General features: G+C 42.4%; 2 protein-coding genes across 3 annotated transcripts in view; both read right to left on the reverse strand.

Moving 5' to 3' along the window:
* Window positions 1-432, reverse strand: part of srsf10b (serine and arginine rich splicing factor 10b) — a 10610-nt gene extending 10178 nt beyond the window's left edge. For both annotated transcript variants that reach the window (XM_081377181.1, XM_081377180.1), the window contains exon 1: window positions 237-432. In XM_081377181.1, coding sequence (XP_081233307.1) covers window positions 237-301 — 65 coding nt within the window. In that variant the 5' untranslated portion in view covers window positions 302-432. The remainder of the gene's footprint in view (window positions 1-236) is intronic.
* Window positions 433-14307: 13875 nt separating this feature from the next.
* Window positions 14308-17230, reverse strand: fabp10b (fatty acid binding protein 10b, liver basic). The gene is made up of 4 exons (XM_081376229.1): window positions 15757-17230; window positions 15473-15645; window positions 14566-14655; window positions 14308-14494 (listed from the first exon to the last, which is right to left on the reverse strand). Exons 1-4 carry the CDS (start codon window positions 15821-15823, stop codon window positions 14444-14446), a joined length of 381 nt encoding a protein of 126 aa, XP_081232355.1. The 5' UTR covers window positions 15824-17230; the 3' UTR covers window positions 14308-14443.
* Between the last annotated feature and the right edge of the window lie 305 nt (window positions 17231-17535).

Raw genomic sequence — 17535 nt, forward strand, 5'->3', positions numbered from 1 at the left:
AATGATGATGATGAAGACGTTAATATATTAATAATAACAACAACAATGCGCGTGAGCTGTGCGCGCTCACGCCAACATTCGCGCGCCAACCACAATAAACCCTTCTTCTAGCATCAGATATACAGTATTATCAATGAGAACGATAACGTGTTTAACCAGACAGAAGCTTAACTGATGAAAATGTAACAGAAATATTGAGTCTTATATAATATCGTAAATGGAGAAGTTTCACTTACCGGGACTCGTCGGAAATATTTCGCACAAACAGTGAGCTGTTCGGCGGTCTCATGTACCGAGACATGATAATAATGATTAAGGTCTCGGATGATTATTACCGACAATTATAATTCACTTTCAAGAACGATTACTGAGTGAATTCTTCTCCACTCCACGCGGTTCCGTGTCTCTTTCACTTCAGCAGCAGCGAGGCCTGAAAACACTACCAGCAGCTGCGCTTCGGCTTCACTGACCGGAAACACCCCGCAGTGTTAGACACCCCCCTACAGACGCACTCCAGTACTGCACCAGTGCCCGTCTACGGAGAGCCTTCCCACTCCCTATTAAAGGAGTAGTTCACTTTAAAATGAAAATTCTGTCATCATATACTCACCCTCATGTTGTTTCAAACCTGTATGAATTTCTTTCTTCTGCTGAACACAAAGGAAGATATTTAGAAGAATGTCAGTAACCAGACAGTTTCTGGTCTCATTGACTTCTATAGTATATTTTTTTCTACTACTCCTTTAAGTCCTATTGTACCGAATTTTGGTTGTAGTTCCACCAGAGTTCCAATGGGGGCGATCGCCCATGAGTGCAGAATGAATGGGAGTCTATGGAGCTAGACGGCTAAATTTGTCTCTTTCACCCGATTGCCGTTGAGAAAATTCAGATTTGATTATAGATTTTGCAAGTTCAACATGGGTTACAGGTCGAAAGCTGAATGAACGAGTACTTATGTCCTTTCGATTTCTTACAGGTTGAGTTGTTGTTGCCCATAACACGCTAGCATTCTGCTAATGAACGCTGATTGGTCAGTGAAGGACTGATTACGACCAGAGATAACGCTTGATGGCATTGTGTGTGTGTGTGTGTGTGTGTGTGTGTGTGTGTGTGTGTGTGTGTGTATTTTCGTGTGTGTGTATATTTTGTATGTACCTGTGTCAGCTGTGTTGTGTTTCCCTGTGTCAGCTGTGTTGTGTGTTTCCCTGTGTCGGCTGTGTTGTGTGTTTACCTGTGTCGGCTGTGTTGTGTGTTTGCCTGTGCCAGCTGTGTTGTGTGTTTATCTGTGTCAGCTGTGTTGTGTGTTTCCCTGTGTCAGCTGTGTTGTGTGTTTCCCTGTGTCAGCTGTGTTGTGTGTTTCCCTGTGTCGGCTGTGTTGTGTGTTTGCCTGTGTCAGCTGTGTTGTGTGTTTCCCTGTGTCAGCTGTGTCGTGTGTTTCCCTGTGTCAGCTGTGTCGTGTGTTTACCTGTGTCGGCTGTGTTGTGTGTTTCCCTGTGTCGGCTGTGTTGTGTGTTTCCCTGTGTCAGCTGTGTTGTGTGTTTCCCTGTGTCAGCTGTGTTGTGTGTTTACCTGTGTCGGCTGTGTTGTGTGTTTCCCTGTGTCAGCTGTGTTGTGTGTTTACCTGTGTCGGCTGTGTTGTGTGTTTCCCTGTGTCAGCTGTGTTGTGTGTTTGCCTGTGTCAGCTGTGTTGTGTGTTTCCCTGTGTCGGCTGTGTTGTGTGTTTGCCTGTGTCGGCTGTGTTGTGTGTTTCCCTGTGTCGGCTGTGTTGTGTGTTTCCCTGTGTCGGCTGTGTTGTGTGTTTACCTGTGTCGGCTGTGTTGTGTGTTTCCCTGTGTCGGCTGTGTTGTGTGTTTCCCTGTGTCGGCTGTGTTGTGTGTTTCCCTGTGTCGGCTGTGTTGAATGTTTACCTGTGTCGGCTGTGTTGTGTGTTTCCCTGTGTCGGCTGTGTTGTGTGTTTCCCTGTGTCGGCTGTGTTGTGTGTTTACCTGTGTCGGCTGTGTTGTGTGTTTGCCTGTGTCGGCTGTGTTGTGTGTTTCCCTGTGTCAGCTGTGTTGTGTGTTTACCTGTGTCGGCTGTGTTGTGTGTTTCCCTGTGTCGGCTGTGTTGAATGTTTACCTGTGTCGGCTGTGTTGTGTGTTTCCCTGTGTCGGCTGTGTTGTGTGTTTCCCTGTGTCGGCTGTGTTGTGTGTTTCCTTGTGTCGGCTGTGTTGTGTGTTTGCCTGTGTCAGCTGTGTTGTGTGTTTGCCTGTGTCAGCTGTGTTGTGTGTTTAACTGTGTCGGCTGTGTTGTGTGTTTGCCTGTGTCGGCTGTGTTGTGTGTTTGCCTGTGTCGGCTGTGTTGTGTGTTTCCCTGTGTCGGCTGTGTTGTGTGTTTGCCTGTGTCAGCTGTATTGTGTGTTTGCCTGTGTCAGCTGTGTTGTGTGTTTGCCTGTGTCGGCTGTGTTGTGTGTTTGCCTGTGTCAGCTGTGTTGTGTGTTTGCCTGTGTCAGCTGTGTTGTGTGTTTGCCTGTGTCGGCTGTGTTGTGTGTTTGCCTGTGTCAGCTGTGTTGTGTGTTTGCCTGTGTCAGCTGTGTTGTGTGTTTGCCTGTGTCGGCTGTGTTGTGTGTTTGCCTGTGTCAGCTGTGTTGTGTGTTTAACTGTGTCGGCTGTGTTGTGTGTTTCCCTGTGTCGGCTGTGTTGTGTGTTTGCCTGTGTCAGCTGTGTTGTGTGTTTCCCTGTGTCGGCTGTGTTGTGTGTCTCCCTGTGTCAGGTGTGTTGTGTGTTTGCCTGTGTCAGCTGTGTTGTGTGTTTCCCTGTGTCAGCTGTGTTGTGTGTTTGCCTGTGTCGGCTGTGTTGTGTGTTTGCCTGTGTCAGCTGTGTTGTGTGTTTCCCTGTGTCAGCTGTGTTGTGTGTTTACCTGTGTCAGCTGTGTTGTGTGTTTGCCTTTGTCAGCTGTGTTGTGTGTTTCCCTGTGTCGGCTGTGTTGTGTGTTTACCTGTGTCGGCTGTGTTGTGTGTTTCCCTGTGTCGGCTGTGTTGTGTGTTTCCCTGTGTCAGCTGTGTTGTGTGTTTGCCTGTGTCGGCTGTGTTGTGTGTTTCCCTGTGTCAGCTGTGTTGTGTGTTTCCCTGTGTCAGCTGTGTTGTGTGTTTACCTGTGTCAGCTGTGTTATGTGTTTGCCTTTGTCAGCTGTGTTGTGTGTTTCCCTGTGTCAGCTGTGTTGTGTGTTTCCCTGTGTCGGCTGTGTTGTGTGTTTACCTGTGTCGGCTGTGTTGTGTGTTTCCCTGTGTCGGCTGTGTTGTGTGTTTGCCTGTGTCAGCTGTGTTGTGTGTTTGCCTGTGTCAGCTGTGTTGTGTGTTTGCCTGTGTCGGCTGTGTTGTGTGTTTCCCTGTGTCAGCTTTGTTGTGTGTTTCCCTGTGTCAGCTGTGTTGTGTGTTTACCTGTGTCAGCTGTGTTGTGTGTTTGCCTTTGTCAGCTGTGTTGTGTGTTTCCCTGTGTCAGCTGTGTTGTGTGTTTCCCTGTGTCGGCTGTGTTGTGTGTCTCCCTGTGTCAGGTGTGTTGTGTGTTTGCCTGTGTCAGCTGTGTTGTGTGTTTCCCTGTGTCAGCTGTGTTGTGTGTTTGCCTGTGTCGGCTGTGTTGTGTGTTTCCCTGTGTCAGCTGTGTTGTGTGTTTCCCTGTGTCAGCTGTGTTGTGTGTTTACCTGTGTCAGCTGTGTTGTGTGTTTGCCTTTGTCAGCTGTGTTGTGTGTTTCCCTGTGTCAGCTGTGTTGTGTGTTTCCCTGTGTCGGCTGTGTTGTGTGTTTACCTGTGTCGGCTGTGTTGTGTGTTTCCCTGTGTCGGCTGTGTTGTGTGTTTACCTGTGTCGGCTGTGTTGTGTGTTTCCCTGTGTCGGCTGTGTTGTGTGTTTGCCTGTGTCAGCTGTGTTGTGTGTTTGCCTGTGTCAGCTGTGTTGTGTGTTTACCTGTGTCAGCTGTGTTGTGTGTTTCCCTGTGTCGGCTGTGTTGTGTGTTTGCCTGTGTCAGCTGTGTTGTCGATGCCTCGAGTGAAAAGAAAGTGCAGAGCGCGAACGCACCAGAGTGACTGAAGGATTTCCGTAAAGCAGTATCTCTGGTCGTACGATGTGTGTGACGTCATTGACACTTTAAAATACTTTTTAAAGCAAATAAGTGACTCTAAAAAATCTAACACCCAGCAGTGTGTAATTTCTTTGCATCTCCTTTCGAATACAACATTCAAATTACTAGACAAAATTATATCCTGAGAAAAGTGGATTTTGATGTGTATAGCGCCATACACCAATTCATTCTGCACTCGTCCTGTGAGCGCCCTCATGTGGAGCCAGAGTGGAACTGCACTCGTCCTGTGAGCGCCCTCATGTGGAGCCAGAGTGGAACTGCACTCGTCCTGTGAGCCAGGGGCGATTCTAGGATTTTCCTTTTAGGGGGGCTCAGCCCCCAATGAGGGTATGATTTAAAAAAAAAAGTTAGTTTATGGTCTAATGCTCATTATTAACTAGTTTCATTCATTCATCCAGTAACATGCATATGGCACGGTTTTATAATCACTGAGGTACTGAATGTGAGGTATTTAGGGGTGTTCGGGGGCATGCTCCCCCGAGAAAATTTTGATTTCTCTGATCTACATATGTGCATTTTAAGATGTTTTGAAGGCCAAAAAAATTGGATAACAATAGCTTTAAAACCATGTACGGGCAGCTGTTTATTTTTCTCACCCCATCAGCATCACACTCTTTTTCTCCTTTGTTTTTATCTTGCTCTGTCTTTTCCCCTCCTAAAGCTGAGCTTTGACTGATATAGGCTAACATAGGGTCAACTTATATAGGTTGATTTATGAATCATTTTCTCAGACAAAGCTACCAGGAAAGCTAGGTAACTAAGTTTATTAAATTCATTCATAATATGTACACATTCATTATTGATATAGGCCTGATACATGGCCGTAGACAGGGCTTTATAATCAAAGAGGTCATAAATTTGAGGTTGTTATGGGGTTAAACATTTTTTATTTCTCTGATATGTGCATTTCAAGACGTTTGAAGGCCAAAAAAGGATAAGAAATAGATTTAAAATCTGCTCTCTCCTTATCTCCATCACTGTCTTTTTCTCTGTCTCCTGATCTTGCCCTGTCTCTTCCCCTCCTAAGCTGAACTTTTTTAATTTACTGAAGGCTACAAATTGTATTATATTAATTCTCAACATGTACACATTCATTATTAATCTTGTGCCTATGAAAACGGCTTTGTTAATGTTTCTTGTCCCCTCACAATGACATATAATTACACGTTATATAGGCCTATTTTCAGCTCAAAATGGCGAAATTACACAAAAGTTTATAGTTTTCTAATTATTTTTGTCATTCGTTTAACATTTATGACCTAAAAAACTGTCAAATATAAAATGTTTAGTTTAGCTACTTACATCTTCTTAACTCGCACTTGACCGTAAACTGAAGCGTCAGTCGTGCTGCTAAAATTCGCGCTCAGCAGCTTCTGCGAACACGAATTTGTGTAGCCTACACTTAATCACAAATGTTTAGAGGGGCTAGGCAGAAGTTTAAAAAGGGCCTAGTGACGCCTATGAAGCACCCCTAAAAAGGGGCTAGCCTCGCCCATGCTGTGAGCGCCCTCATATGGAATCAGAGTGGAACTGCAACCAGTTCAGAAGCCGGAAGTTTACTGAGAGTGGCGGTTCTCCCCTTATTAGACATTCTCTGACTGCACCCCTACAGACAAACTCCAGTACTGCACCCCTATAGACACACTCCAGTACTACACCCTATAGACGCACTCCAGTACTGCACCCCTATAGACACACTCCAGTACTGACCCCCTATAGACACACTCCAGTACTGCCCCCTATAGACACACTCCAGTACTACACCCTATAGACGCACTCCAGTACTGCACCCCTATAGACACACTCCAGTACTGACCCCCTATAGACACACTCCAGTACTGACCCTCTATAGACACACTCCAGTACTGCATCCTATAGACACACTGCAGTACTACACCCTATAGACACACTCCAGTACTGCACCCCTATAGACACACTCCAGTACTGCACCCCCTATAGACACACTCCAGTACTGCACTCCTATAGACACAATCCAGTACTACACCCTATAGACACACTCCAGTACTGCACCCTATAGACACACTCCAGTACTGCCCCCTATAGACACACTCCAGTACTACACCCTATAGACACACTCCAGTACTGCACCCTATAGACACACTCCAGTACTGCCCCCTATAGACACACTCCAGTACTGCCCCCTACAGACACACTCCAGTACTACACCCTATAGACACACTCCAGTACTGCACCCTATAAACACACTCCAGTACTGCCCCCTATAGACACACTCCAGTACTGACCCCCTACAGACACACTCCAGTACTGCACCCTATAGACACACTCCGGTACTGACCCCCTATAGACACAATCCGGTACTGACCCGCTATAGACGCACTCCAGTACTGACCCCCTACAGACAAACTCCAGTACTGCACCCTATAGACGCACTCCAGTACTGCACCCCTATAAACACACTCCAGTACTGCACCCTATAGACACACTCCAGTACTGACCCGCTATAGACGCACTCCAGTACTGACCCCCTACAGACAAACTCCAGTACTGCACCCTATAGACGCACTCCAGTACTGCACCCCTATAAACACACTCCAGTACTGCACCCTATAGACACAATCCGGTACTGACCCGCTATAGACGCACTCCAGTACTGACCCCCTACAGACAAACTCCAGTACTGCACCCTATAGACACACTCCAGTACTGCCCCCTATAGACACACTCCAGTACTGCACCTGCAAATTGAGTTTAAATGAAACACCTACATGCTTCTACATGCTTTATTTATGAATATATATATAGTTATAAAGCAGGACAACAGTTCAATCATCAAACTGTCCACTATACTGTCCATTTGAAGACAACTGTGACTACAAAAGTTCATATAAGACTAAAGATTGGAAATATGTTTAACCCTTTATCTGTTTTCTCAACTAACTGCAAGCCACAGTTTGGGTGAAAGGTAAAAACAGAAAGCGTGACTCTGATCCTCCCTCAGTTTATTAACAGGAAACCAGTTCATGTCTTTGAATCACGGTTTCCGGTTGGAGTGGCGCCATTTGAAGACGTAAAGTTATCGAGCTCTCCACAACCAGCTTTAAAAAACAAACAGCCGGAGTAACCGCAGAGATGCAGAATCGACTGCCAGCCAAAATGCTAATGCTAGCGCCGAACTCCACGCGACATCAAAGAAAGACACAACTTCAGCTAGTGACAACTGCGTGGTTTTTCAAGCAATTAATTCACTTAAAGAGGACTTGATTGCAAAAATAGAAGAGAAGGCTGCTGCCCAATCAGCTGAACTCTGCAGCCAAGTAGATCAGCTCCGAACAGAGTTACGCAGCGCCGTGGATGCTGTTAATGCCAGGCTGGAAGCAGCGGAGGCGCGGGTGAATGGGTTGGAGTCTGCGATGAATGGCTACTCGGACTCCACTACTACTCTTGAGAAGGAGCTTATGGCTATGAAAAAGGAGTTGGCCGTATTGAGAGAACGGAGTGAAGATCTGGAGGCGAGGTCACGCCGCTCAAACATTCGCATTACAGGAGTTAAAGAGGGGCGAGAGCACGGCAAACGGATAACTGAGTTTGTGGCCGGCCTCCTGAAAGAGGCCTTGAACCTCGAGAAGACCCCACTCTTGGACCGAGCCCACCGCACTCTTCGCAGCAGACCTACTGATGACAATGAACCACCGCGCGCCTTTGTGGTAAGGTGTCATTACTTCTCTGAGAAAGAGGATATTTTGAAGAAAGCTATGGAATTGAAGCTAGCCACTACAGCTCACGGCGACCGGATACGGATTCTTCCTGATTTCACTCAGACAGTGAGCAAGCAGCGAGCAGCTTTCAATGAGGTGAGGAGCTTGCTTCGTAACTGCGAGGGGGTTCGCTTTGGGTTGAGATACCCTGCAATTTTGAGGATTATGACACAGGATGGACGAGAGTCAAGCTTCAAGGACCCGCTGAAAGCTAAAGACTTCATTCTGAAGAACCTGACTTGTAAGGGAAAGTGACGATCGCACATACATCAGCGGCTGGCAGTTCACTGAGTTCACTTAACCAAGTTAAGGACTGTTCCGTCGAAGTTCAAATCAGGTTTGGTACTGTTATGGTTAGCCGGTGTTCATTTTGTCTTCACTTAAAATGTTTATATAATGTTTACACTAAGTTTATATTGAGCCCCGAAGCTTTTGTCAGATGTCTAAGAGACATTACAAGCAGTCACATGCTCAAACTTCACAGAAATCGCGGCTCAAGAGCAAAATGTTTTTGTTTTGTTTTGTTTTTTCTCTCCTGGGGCTCTGTTTGGGGTAGCTTAGTAATTCAATAACTGTAAGAGCCTTATATTGTTCTGTTTTTAAGTGGGGGCTCACATGGTAAGCTAATTGGGAGCAGTGATAACTGGAAGAGGTTGCGTTCTTATACGCAAAGAATTTTTGTTTTTTGTTGTTGTTATTGTCAGTTTCTGTATTGTAGTTAAACTCATGCATATGTTGTTTGTGTGTTAGGAACACCCCCCCCCCCCCCACAAGGTTTTTTTTTTTGTTTTTTTTCTCTTTCTCTATCGCAAAGGGGTCCTCTGCTGGCAGTTTTGAGAAATTTATTCGATGGCCTTTAGTAGCATAGGTGGTGCGGAAACGAGGCCAGTTAGTTGGAATGTACGTGGGCTAAATCATCCAGTGAAGCGAAACCAGGTATTCAGCCACCTTAATAAATTCAAATCGGATATAGTATATTTGCAGGAGACTCATTTGCTGAACAAGGACCATCCCAAACTTCACAGAGGAGGCTTTACGCAAATATACCACTCTGACTTTAACAGTAAGAGTAGAGGAGTTGCTGTTCTTATACATAGGAATGTACAATTTGTCGAGGAGGTCACTGTGAAGGATAAAAATGGTCGATATGTAATAATTAAGGGCAGACTTTATAATATGCCTGTGGTCCTGGCCAATGTATATGCACCTAATTGGGATAATGTACAGTTTTTTAGTGATTTCTTTTCTTTTTTACCTAGTCTTGATACGTATAATTTAATTTTAGGAGGGGATCTGAATTGTGTTTTACACCCAATTCTGGACCGCTCTAGTTCTACGGCTATTCCAGCTAGTAAATCAGCGCAATGTATCAATGCTTTTCTCCAAACATATGGCGTAATGGACCCCTGGAGATTTAAGTACCCATCATCCAAACAGTTTTCATTCTATTCACCGGTACATCAAACATATTCCAGAATTGATTACTTTCTGCTGGATAAGAAACTACTCCCTCTAATGACACAAGTGGAGTATGATAGTATAGTTATCTCAGATCATAGTCCAGTATTACTAAAGCTTCGTTTCCCAGGTAATTCAATCTCTCAGCGTATGTGGCGCCTAAACTCAAGGCTTTTGGCAGATGAAGATTTTGTTAAATTCATAGAGACTCAAATTGATTTCTTCCTCGGGACAAATGAATCCCCAGAGATAAGTTACAGTACTATATGGGACACTCTGAAAGCGTTTGTGAGGGGTCAAATTATTTCATATCAAGCTAGTGCTAATAAAAAGAAATCGAGGCGGATTACGGAAATATTGAATGAAATTAAGACAATCGATCAGTCACACTGTGCATTGTCCTCTGAGGTGTTGCATAAGGAGAGACTCCTGTTAAAAGCTGAATTTGATTCTTTGACCAGCGAGCGCGCAGAAGATCTCTATTTGAAATCACGCCAAATTCATTATGAACATGGCGAGCGTGCGGGCAGGTTTTTGTGTTATCAATTGAAGCAATCTGCAGCAGCGGGTATTATAGCGGCAATTGAAGACAGTGAGGGCAATATTATTACAGATCAACAGGGTATTAATAATCAGTTTAAATCTTTTTATGAGGCTTTATATACTTCGGAGGTGAATGACACTGACAGGATAGAAGAGTTTTTCAGCAACATAGAGTTGCCATCATTTAATGATTCAGACAGATCCACTTTAGAAGGCAACATAACAGCTCTTCAGATTGACAGTGCAATTAAGAAATTAAAATCTGGGAAAGCGCCAGGCCCCGACGGCTACCCGGCTGAGTTTTATAAGAAGTTTTCTGCCAAGTTAACGCCTCTGTTGAGTAAGGTATTTGTAGAGGCCCTCGTTTCAAATTCTCTCCCTCCAACCATGACACAAGCCACCATATCAGTCCTTCTTAAAAAGGATAAAGACCCACTTAAATGTGAATCCTACCGCCCGATCAGTTTACTTTGCTGCGATTATAAGATCCTGGCCAAGGTGCTAGCAGCTAGAGTGGAGCCAGTTATGAGCAAAATAATTCATCCAGATCAGACTGGTTTTATTTCTGGCAGGCAGTTATCTAGCAATCTCCGCCGCTTATTTAACGTGATTTATTCACCCAAGGTTAACACTAAACCAGAGGTTTTAATATCCTTAGATGCTCATGAGGCATTTGATAGAATTGAATATGCTTACTTATTAACAACACTTAGGAGGTTTGGCTTTGGCCCTGTGTTCTGTTCATGGATTAAAATTCTATATACCAGCCCTCAAGCATTTATTCGAATGAATAGTATAATATCCAAATGCTTTCCGCTTTTTAGGGGGACAAGACAGGGGTGCCCGCTGTCTCCTCTGCTTTTTGATGCTGCTATTGAACCCCTTGCTATTATGCTTAGGAATGCAGCCGGTTTGGCTGGTATTCATAGAGAGGGACTTGTTCACAAACTTATGCTTTATGCAGATGATCTCCTCCTCTTTCTGTCCAATCCGCATTCCTCTATACCGATTGCTCTTACAATTATTTCCGATTTTGGAAATGTTTCGGGATATAAAATTTATTTGGCAAAGAGTCTCCTTTTTCCCATTAATGAAAGAGCGCATCAAATGGCATTCCAATCTTTTCCATTTTCAGTAAGCCTCGACAGATTTCTTTATTTAGGTGTGAATGTAACTCGCAGTTATAAGGATTTATTCAACAGTAATTTTAAAACAGCATTTGATAAGGCCAAGCGCGATTTAGTACGGTGGTCAACTCTTCCCTTATCTTTGGCGAGGAGGATCAATACCATTAAAATTACAATTTTACCAAGGTTTTTGTTTTTATTTCAGACAGTGCCAGTCTTTATACCCAAATCATTTTTCAAGGATTTGAGCAGTTGTATTTCTACTTTTATTTGGGATAAAAAAATTCCCCGCATAAGGAAAGAATATCTGGAAAGGAAGAAGGAGGATGGTGGATTGGCAATGCCGAACTTCTTGCATTATTATTGGGCAGCTAACCTTCATAAACTGACATTTTGGCTCTCTGATGTGTTGAGGGAGGAAGCCCCAGTTTGGTTGCTCATGGAACAGCACGCGTGTAACCCAGTATCACTATGCTCTCTGCTCTGTTCTCCAATTCCCTTGAGCAAAAGCTTTTTTACGAATAACCCAATTATTCGCGGATCACTTAGAATATGGTCACAATTCAGACTTCAGTTCAACAGTAAACAAGCATTGCCCTCAGCTCCCATCCTGTCGAACCATATGTTTCCTCCGTCCCTCATAGATTCTGCATTTCAGCGCTGGTCTAGAAATGGAGTCAAGCGTGTTAAGGACCTCTTTAAAGACGACGTGTTTATTTCATTCCAACAATTAAGAACAGATTTTGAGATCCCTCAATCCAACTTCTTTAGGTATCTACAGGTCCGTAGTTTCGTCAAAAAACATTTTTCTCCTTCTTTGAACAAGCCAGAGGGTGGCTGGATTGATGAGCTCTTAAATATGGACTCCTCTCTTAAGGGTATGGTGTCTATCCTATATGAGAACATCCAAAGATTCGCTTCCCCATCTCTTGATCATATAAAGAGGCAGTGGGAGGCAGGGCCGGTTCTAGACATTAGGAGGCCCTAGGCAAAATTCATGTTGGAGGCCCCCCACCCCCAATAAAAAAACACTTGAAACAAATATGATTCCTAACCTTTTTATACAACATTTAATTTTAAAAGCAGTATATTTTTACTTACACAGTACTACATAAGTTTGGACACATTACTATTTTTAATGTTTTTGAAAGAAGTCTCTTATGCTCATCACGCCTGGATTTATTTGATCAAAAATACAGAAAAAATAATATAGTGAAATATTATTAAAATTTAAAATAATGGTTTTCTATTTTACTATACGTTAAATTTCTGTGATGCAAAGCTGAATTTAGTGTCACGTGATCCTTCAGAAAACTTTATAATATTCTGATTTATTATCAAATGTTAGAAATGGTGCTTAATATTTATTTTATAACCTGTGATACTTTTTTTCAGGATTTTTGATTATTAAAAAGTTGTTTTAAAAAAGTCTTCACTATCACTTTTTATATATTTAACACATCCTTGCTGAATATTCCTGTTTCTTTTTTTTCTGTATTTTTAATCAAATAAATGCAGGCTTGTAGAGCATAATAATCAAAAACATTAAAAATAGTAATGGGTCCAGACTTTTACCGGTACTGTATGTACATATTAATCAAACTTTATCTAAGGTAATCTCTTTTTTGTTTAATGAAGATGTTATTGTTGTTGTTGTTGTTATTTTGCTGTTTTATTCAATTTATTCACAGTTCCAGAATCACACTTCAGTAGATGAGCATATGTGCTTTATATTGCATTGCTACCTTAAATATGTTATACACAAATCAAGTGGAAGAGAAAAACACGATCGCTACTGAGCAGAAAAAAAATATATAAACTGATATTATTGGCGTAATGTCAGGAATCTAATCAGCAGCAGAATTTAGAAGATAGACCCATAGATATGAGATCCTTTATTTGAAACATTTAAAAATATTGTAGTGTGTTGGCTTTTTAACTTAGAATACAGACGTCTTGTCTTTTAATTTTGTAGCTTTTTTACTAGTCAGCTATGTTATTCATTGTACGCGCAAATTCAAAGCGTCGCGTCTGGGCACGTTAATGACGCTCGCGCTCTTTTAAACTCGTAATAAAGCGGTGAATGATTTTTCCAGAAATGACGCTGATCTACAGTACAAGTTTATATTTAGAATACATTGCAATCACTCCAAAATAGATGACGACAACTCACACACCTGCATTTTGAGCAGTGCTTCTTTGTGTGCTTATTAGGCTTTTGCCTCGCAGCACCTGATGGATGCGTTCGTTACACATACCTGTACTTTCAGAAGCCGGCACCCGCTTTGTAACGGACACATTCATTGGTTTAACTGCAGTAATGTAACAGTCTATGGTTAAGATAAACATCGTCACTATTTTTAGTTAACTAATAAATATTGAAATAAATTGTAGATAGGACTTTTTTTTTTTTTTTTGGTCCCTCTGTCTGGGCCCCATCCCGCCAATCGGGCCCTAGGCACGTGCCTAGTTTGCCTTTGCGTTAATCCGGCTCTGGTGGGAGGAGGAGCTGGGTACAGAAATATCTGATTTGGCTTGGCAACGGGCAATAGAATTGGTGCATTCATCCTCGGTATGCATTAGACATGGGCTTTTGCAATTTAAGGTACTTCACAGGCTCCATCTTTCTAGGAGCAAGCTGGCTAAAATGTATCCAGGGTCAGACGCAACATGCCCCAGATGTAATCTGGAACCAGCAGACCTGAATCACATGTTCTGGGAATGCCCCAGATTAACAAAATTCTGGGCTGACATTTTCAGAACGTTTTCATTTATTTGTAACAAAGATCTTGATCCCAATCCTCTGACTTCCATCTTTGGGGTAGTGCCGGAAGAATTGCAGCTAACAACCAATCAGATAGAGCTCATAGCTTTCTCCACATTATAGACGCCTGATTCTTCTCAGCTGGAAAAAGGCATTGCCACCATCTTACAAACGCTGGGTTACTGAGGTGATGTCGTGTCTTAAACTTGAGCATCCTAAATACACTATCCGAGGTACCTCTGCAAAGTTTTATGGGGTCTGGCAGCCCTTTTTATCTTATTTGAATCTTCATTGGCCAGTATAGTATAATCAGTACTATTATGTGTATTCCCCCCCCCCCCTCCCCTTTTTTTTTTTTTTTTGCTGCAGGGTTGTGTATGTTGATGTGTGAATAAGTATGTAGATCCAGAATTAATGTTGTACATGGTTCTGTGTATTGTGTTTGTGGAAAACAGAAAAATCAATAAAAATATTTGTATAATAATGTCTTTGAATCACCCATTTAAACAATATATTTTTAACAACAAACAGGTTGAGGTCAATAATTTTTTTCATCAAAGGTCAGAATGAGGAGAAAGCACAAAAACTTGTTTATTTCAATCTCTAGAAGAAGGTTTTTAAAATAACAATTTTCTGAAAACAGACAGTAAAAAGGTTAAACTGTGGAAAGTGTAGAATCCAATAGTGAAGTTCATCCGGTTGGGTTAAACGCGGCGGCTTCTCCGGACGAGAGTGGCACTTCCAGCGGTGAGTGTCTGAAACCAGAGAGAAAGAGAGTTACACCAACTCTGTGCTGACACACAGGAGAACATGATTCTCTTCTGACCTCGATCATCTCCTCGCCCTGGATCTCTCTCACGTGTGTGAATTTATCCGATTCAATCACAATCTTTCCATCGATGAGTCGAGCTGTTGCCTGAAACCACAAGAACAACTTATCAAATCTGATGAGGTGCTTGATATGACTGCAAAACAGCTGATTTATGAATATATGAACACATACAGCGTCTGTATTATATCTGTGCACACTCACTCACACCCACACTTGCACTCACACACACACACACACACACACACACACACACACACACACACACACACACTCATACTCACACTCACACTCACACACACACACACACACACACACACACACACACACACACACACACACACACACTCACACACACTCATACTCACACTCACACTCACTCACACCCACACTCGCACTCTCACACACACACACACACACACACACACACACACACACACACACACACACACACACACTCACACTCACACACACACACACACTCACACACACAGGTGTGACGTAGGTCAGTTGTTGCTAGGTAACCGCAAACAGCAGTTCTACAGACTCTCTACAGACTAATTAACTACTTTCTCTTCCAGTTACTGTTTGCTTAAATAAAACAGTTTTTCAGTCGTTCAGACTCGTTTCTCAAACTAAAGTCACTTTGTCAAACGCTTCAAACAGCGATCAAAAACATCAGATGTGGGATAAACTGAGGATCATTTATCATTGTTTCATCACAAAATACATTCAATAAATACATTTACATCAATTCATCCCACACTCGGACACAAACACCAGCAAAACTCTACAGGCCAACTTACACACGTTTACATTCTCTTTCAGGAAGAATGACTTGATTTCAGACATGAATGAAGAGTTTTGATAAATGTGTCCTAGCGACTGTAAATGACTGAATGACCTTGATCTTCTTGCCGTCCATGGTGTTGAACTCGCTCTCAGTGCCGATGGTGAAGGTGTTAGTGTTGCTCCTGAGGGCCGTTTTCACACAGATGCTGAATTCATCTCCGTTCTGCTCAATCGTTGTCAGAGGTTTCACTTCTTTCATCATTTTAATGTAAATCTCTGGAGCCGCTGCACTCATAAAAACACGTCGCACCTCACTATCATATATGAACAACAACTTTAGAAACTTTCAAATTAAAAGGAAACCAGAAGACTGACATACTGAAATGTCAAACTCACATATGGCTCTGAGAAACGCCTCTGGATTCTCCTGTTCACACAGCTTCCAGCTTCCACTGAAGTCCATGGTTCCTCTCTTTGACTGTAGATCGGAGATCTGATGAAGCGCTCGCTGTTGATCGTGAGTCTGTTTGTGATGGTTTCCTTAATTATGTCTCAGGAGCTTCATGTTTGAGTCTCAAATGAGTCTCTCTGGGCTTTACATGCACATTAAAGATCAAACATGCCAGTTATTATGAAATAAATATGTCCAGAAACTCCTATAAAACACACGTCCATCCATATTCCTCAAAGCCAAAGTCAATGTCAGTCTGTTACACTGAATTAAAATAAAAGTTAGGGGTCTGTAAGATGTTTACTGTTTGTGAAAGAGTCTCTTCTGCTCACCAAAGCTGCATTTATTTGATCAAAAATACAGTAAAAACTGTGAAATAATATTCCAGTGTAAATCATCAGTTCTCTATGTGAATATATAGTAAAGTGTATTTTATATCCTGTGATCAAAGCTGAATGTTCAGCATCATTACTCCAGTCTTCAGTGTCACATGATCCTTCAGAAATCACTCTAATATGAGGATTTGATGCTCAAGAAACATTTATGATTATTATCAGTGTTGAAAACACTTGTGCTGCTTCAGATTTCTGTGGAAAATTCTTTGATAAATAGAATGTTCAAAAGAACAGCTTTTCTTTTAAATAAAAATAAATTTTCACATGATAAATGTCTTTACTGTCACTTTTGATCAATTTATATTTATCTTTGAGAAACTAATGTGAACACTAAATAAACAAAGACAATGATAGCAGACGAGTCAGACTGAAGTCTCAGTATAACGTCTCGGAAACAGATAATCAGCTTTAATAACACAAGATAGCATGTGTGGACGGCTGTTGTTCCCAAACGTGTGACGTGTGATAGACAAAACATGTTTGGATTCTTTTCAGAACAGGTAAAGACTGTTATGAGGCGAAGACAGTGAATAAATCCTTCAGATTAAGATAACAAATGAGCATCATGTGACACTTCATAAAGATTTTCATACACTGAAGCTCAAGATGTTCTTTGCAGAAACTCTCTTATATTTGAGCTTCTTCTGCTCACTCCAGGTGCATCATGGGATGCTTTTGAACACTAGTGAAGGAGGAACATGTGAGAAGCTTCTTGTCCATCTGCTAAAAAAAGTCCAAATCTATTATTTCTGTCATGATCCTGGTATTCTTCTCTTACACTCTTCCTCCCTCTTCTGTTCACACTCATTATTACATCCTTTTACGCACACATATTCACACTCATTATCTCATTCGCTGTTTCTCATCACCTCATCTCTTCACTCTCTCTCCTCACCTGTTTCCCACCTTCTCTGATTAGACTCTCTATTTCTAGGCCTTCCTTTCTTTTGTTCTTTGTCAGATTATTGCCAAATGTTACGTACCTGTTTGCCTGCAATTCCAGCCCGTCTTGTCGAGTCCTGTCTGGTGCGTGTTCTTTTCTGACAACATTATTACCTCGCCTCTGCTTTGTCCAACCTCCAGCTAACGTGAGTGGTCCACGGTTTGGCGTTCCCGTGCTCTCTACGGACCCAGCCTCTCTCTCTACCTCCGGGCTTTCCGTTGCCGGTCCTGACCGTGCATTTCTGTTCCATTTTCACTGAGAGACTTTCTGTTCCCTTTGGCTGAGATTTTCTTAAGTTGGATTTAATACTGAGAGACTTTCTGTTGGATTTACATGCCTTGCGGCCACCTGTGTTATTTTGCCTGAACTGTTTATCATCTATTAAA

The sequence above is a fragment of the Scardinius erythrophthalmus genome (genome assembly GCF_964197995.2).
Source record: "Scardinius erythrophthalmus genome assembly, chromosome: 10".
NCBI lineage: Eukaryota > Metazoa > Chordata > Actinopteri > Cypriniformes > Leuciscidae > Scardinius > Scardinius erythrophthalmus.

Bases quoted from the DNA above. Each gene is read 5' to 3' on its own strand.
- fabp10b (XM_081376229.1), bottom strand. From the start codon at position 15,823: ATGGACTTCAGTGGAAGCTGGAAGCTGTGTGAACAGGAGAATCCAGAG. The intron at 14,656-15,472 runs GTCATTCAGTCA...TTGTGGTTTCAG, and splicing joins TGGACGGCAAGAAGATCAAG to GCAACAGCTCGACTCATCGA. The intron at 14,495-14,565 runs GTCAGAAGAGAA...CTCTGGTTTCAG, and splicing joins AGGGCGAGGAGATGATCGAG to ACACTCACCGCTGGAAGTGC.